The sequence below is a fragment of the Odontesthes bonariensis genome, chromosome 3, assembly GCF_027942865.1.
Source record: "Odontesthes bonariensis isolate fOdoBon6 chromosome 3, fOdoBon6.hap1, whole genome shotgun sequence".
NCBI lineage: Eukaryota > Metazoa > Chordata > Actinopteri > Atheriniformes > Atherinopsidae > Odontesthes > Odontesthes bonariensis.
This window is the reverse complement of record NC_134508.1, coordinates 35,288,771-35,293,196: the sequence shown is the minus strand read 5'-3', so window position 1 is coordinate 35,293,196 and position 4,426 is coordinate 35,288,771. Positions and strand designations below refer to the sequence as shown.

Below are 4,426 nucleotides of genomic sequence, written 5' to 3'. Positions count from 1 at the left end.
ATACATCTATGTATAATATGTCTTGGGAACATTTTGATTTTTAGAGTTCTCTGCTGTTCTGTGGGGTTGGTTCTACAAGAGTCCAGAACCATCCCGTTGCTAGGCAACAGTTTCTGAGCACTCCATCCGTGACCTCAGAGATGATGTCATAATTAGCCTTTAATGTTTCACCCGTGTCATAATGAGGTCACAAAGGAGTCTGATGACTTCACCAAAATACATATACCCAGTGAAATTAAAGATTCTCTGTATACAGCATTACAAAGTTATATCACTCGCACTAATTTCTAACAATCTTACGGTGCTTGAACATACAATAGTTGGAAACATGGCATATCCCGGAGAAAACTCTTCAGAAGAAGACCTGGACTTGGACTTGGACTTGGACTTGGACTTGGACTTGGACGAACTCATTAACATGAAGAATGATGACCCTAGTGGTAAAGCCGGCAGTGAACTGGAAGAATCAGAAAAAATGTTCACTGCTGACGATATTCCAGCAATCCTCGAGGTATTCGGAAAATATGACGCTGACGGCAGCGGCGGCCTTGACATCGACGAATTTTCTATGGAAATGCAGGAGCTTTACAGTAAAGTAGATGAAGAAGAGCTGCGTGTGCTACACATGAAGATCGACACAAACTGCGATAATACTGTGAACATTGGGGAGCTGTTAAATTTTCTTATGCATAAAACAAGTAATGCAGAGGCTCTGGATTACAAGAACCAACTTTTCCCCAAACCTTTTGAATTGATAACCTTTGATACCCACAGATTAGTAGTCAAAATAATATGCCTCCCTTTTAAGCATATCAGCAATCCAAAAGACGGAGCAGAGGATGCATCACAACAACTCCGGCCTTACCAAAAGTGTCTGTACCTCTCCATCAGTACAGATGGTGTGCTGAAGTACTGGCCTGATGACTTTAAGATGTCATGCACGTTTCCCTTGTATGAGAGAGACAAAGAAACTCCTCCTTTACATCACAAAAGGAAAATGCACGTCAATGATGTAGTGTACATCAAAGAAATCGAGAAGCTGGCTGTCGCAACATCTGACAGAGAACTGCTATTCTATGAATGTAACAAAATCCCAGAATTATTGAGAATTTCATTCTGCTTAATTGTGGATGAAGACAAAAGAATCCAAACCATTAACTACAGCCACAGTGAGAAAAAAGGTATGTTTTCCTTTGGAGATTCAGAAGGATTTTTATCCGTATTCATTTCCTACGATGTGTGTGAAAATGGGCTCTTTTGCAAAAACATGTTTGAGAAAAAAACCCTGGGGCACTATCCAGTTGCATACACTTCATCCCTCCTAAAGACTGTTTCCAAAGATTTTGTTTCTTTCAGGATTCCCATTTTTCCTGAAACATTCAGAAATTTGCAATACTTTCCTCGTATGGAATCATTCATCATGTGTGGTGAATCATCTAAATCCATGGCCGTTGTTACTTTAAGCACATGCCCTGAGTCTGTCAGACCCAAAATCTCTAAAAAAGTCTTTGAATGCAGGGGCCATGACAAGTTCTTTACCTGTGCTGAATATTCCCCTTGGTCACATTTTATAATGACTGGTGGCAAAGATGGCCTTCTGCGGGTGTGGTTCCCCCACAAAACATCATCATGCGAAGAGATATTAAAAGGACATAAAACAGCCATCACAAATATAGTTTATAATCCAACAGAGAATGTCTTTGTCAGTTTATCTACTGATAAAAATGTACGTATATGGTCCGACGGTGACTGGACCTGCCGGCAGAGGATTTTTCTTGTGGGCATGAAAGAGGCCCCAATTTCCACTGTATATTACAACATATACAACAACGAGTTGTTCCTGGCTAACTCGGATATAGCCAAATGTCTAGGGAGAGGAACAAATGATTTTCATAATTCTTTAACGTCCCACAACATGCCTGTGTGCAGTGTGCTATACCACAACATTTACAAGCAGATTGTCTCTGTTTGCATGAGTGGTATTGTGACTGTGTGGGATGTTCTTACAGGAAAGGCAGCAATGCAGTTTAGAGTCACTCCAGAAAAGTCTGTTGGGCACACTGCTATTGCCTTCGATCAAGCCCAACGTCAAGTCATCACAATATCTCCCGATGGGAAAGTGAAACTATGGAACTTCAGTAACGGGCAGGAGCTCAAAGTCCTCCCCGTTGAAATGCCAAAAGATGTGACCCAGATTATCTGTAAAGACAGCAAAATATTTGTTTCAGCAAAGAAATGCAAGACCATCTTTAGGCTGGACATTGAAGGAGGAGAAAACATATTTTTGGAGCACCACTTATTGAATGATATTTGCTCCATGGAACTCCACAAGGAAACTTTGATTACTGCATCTAATGAGGGAAATGTTGTCATGTGGGATACATTGTCTTTAGATGCTGTTTACTATCTAAAAACAAGAGAGAGCCTCCGAACACACCTGGCATTTAGGGATAAAGGTCACTCAGGTGTGATACCAACTAAAAAGAAAGTCAAAAGACTGGATCAGTCTAATCCTACAGAGGAGAAGAATGACGAGAATGTACGCCCCTTTGTTGTATCTTTGAAGACAAGGGAGGTTGATATTGGAACAGCCACACTGCTAATCTCAGCAGGTGGTTACATCGGTGCCTGGTCAGTTAAGGCTAAAGGAGGACAAATAGGAAAGTTTAAGGCGGTGGTAAACAATGCAGTTATTACCTACATGATAACTGATGAATCTGAGAAGACACTTGTGACTGGTGACAGCACTGGAAGGATTTGTTTGTGGGATATTCAAAACTTTGGATACAAAACAGAAGCAGATACTGGGCCATGGCGTGTGTCACTGCAATCACCTCCACTGTTGGCGTCTTGGCAGGCTTGCCGTTCTGAGCTGGTCTGTGTTGCTTGTGATAATGCTTGTGCAAACATAGTCACTACAGGGCAGAAGAATATTAAGCAATGGACAAATACTGGTCAGTTTGTTGGCCTTTTCGGGAAAGATCAATGGGGGTCCAATACTACACAAGGTCAAATAAGGGAGAACATTGACAAGGAACAGGAAGAACAAGTCAACGCCCCAAAGGAAGAAACCTTTCCCAAAAAATCTACTGATTGTGATACTGATATTCGAGAATTGGTTGGAAGAGATCCCCTTTTTAGACATTTGATAGACATAATACCATATGAACTCCCGGGACCCATTCTATATAAACATGTGCCTGGATTTAAGATCCTGAATAAAGTTACTCACCAGATTAGTAGATATATAGAAGAAGTTGAAGTCATAGAAAGTCTGATGGTTACAGGAAGGCAAGATTGCACTCGACAACTAAAGCACAAAGAAGAGTGCCAACAGATCCTTATCAGTAAGGCCCAACCCTTGTCACAGACCATACCAGGGATCATCGATAAAGTATCTCCATCACAACCTCTGCCTGCCACCAGGTATTCAAAGCAATCATCAGGAAACATACGGTTGCCACCACTCAAAAATAACAGCGCAGTAGAACAGAGGCCTAGAAACACAATCCAGCATGCACGTTTACCACCCATCCCGCATCCCCCAGTCTCAGGAAGACCTGCAAATGGTTTGCTCAGAAACAAAAACCCAGTCAACCAGAGTTCTGAGAAAACAAAAGATATACATTTACCACCCATCAGAGATCAGTTGCCCATCACATAGAAACCACGTCCACCTCTGACCCCACACCCAACAGACTCAACTGGATCCATAAAAATTGCCCTGAGACAGAACAGAACAGTACAAAAAAGGGCTGAGAACATAACCAGACATGCACTTTTACCACCCATCAAAGATTTGCAGCAAACACCAACCCAGTTCAGCCCACGTCCGCCTCTGACTCCTTGTCCCTCAGGTTCGACTAGATTTGCATCTCGTTTGATCAGACTCCGTAAAGCTGTGGAACAAAAACCTGGGATGACAACTGAGGATAGACCATTACCATCCATCACAGCCTGCGTGCAGCAAAAACAGATCCACTTCAAACCACGTCCACCTCTGACCCCACACCCCACAGACTCAACTAGATCCATAAAAAGTGCCCTGAGACAGAACAGAACAGTACAAAAAAGGCCTGAGAACATAACCAGCCATGCACTTTTACCACCCATCAAAGATTTGCAGCAAACACCAACCCAGTTTAGCCCACGTCCGCCTCTGACTCCTTGTCCCTCAGGTTCGACTAGATTTGCATCTCGTTTGATCAGACTCCGTAAACCTGTGGAACAAAAACCTGGGATGACGACTGAGGATAGACAATTTCCACCCATATCAGCCTGGGTGCAGAAACAAAAACAGATCGACATCAAACCAGTGACATTTGTGACTCCGAAGCCCATAGACCACTATAGATTGATAAAAAATGCACTCAAAAAGAACAGCACAATGAAACAGGGGCCTGAGAAGACAACCAAGCAAATACAT

At 42.5% G+C, this 4,426-nt stretch overlaps 1 protein-coding gene across 1 annotated transcript; it reads left to right on the top strand.

Annotated features, from left to right (window-relative positions):
• The first annotated feature begins 328 nt into the window (after nucleotides 1-328).
• On the top strand, nucleotides 329-3,867 carry LOC142376979 (WD repeat-containing protein on Y chromosome-like). The gene is made up of 3 exons (XM_075460683.1): nucleotides 329-3,118; nucleotides 3,371-3,426; nucleotides 3,858-3,867. Exons 1-3 carry the CDS (start codon nucleotides 329-331, stop codon nucleotides 3,865-3,867), a joined length of 2,856 nt encoding a protein of 951 aa, XP_075316798.1.
• The last annotated feature ends 559 nt before the right edge of the window (nucleotides 3,868-4,426 follow it).

Coding starts and splice junctions, on each gene's coding strand:
- LOC142376979 (XM_075460683.1), top strand. CDS start 329: ATGGCATATCCCGGAGAAAACTCTTCAGAAGAAGACCTGGACTTGGAC. Junction 3,119..3,370: donor ATACTGATATTCGAGAATTG/GTTGGAAGAGAT, acceptor CCCTTGTCACAG/ACCATACCAGGGATCATCGA.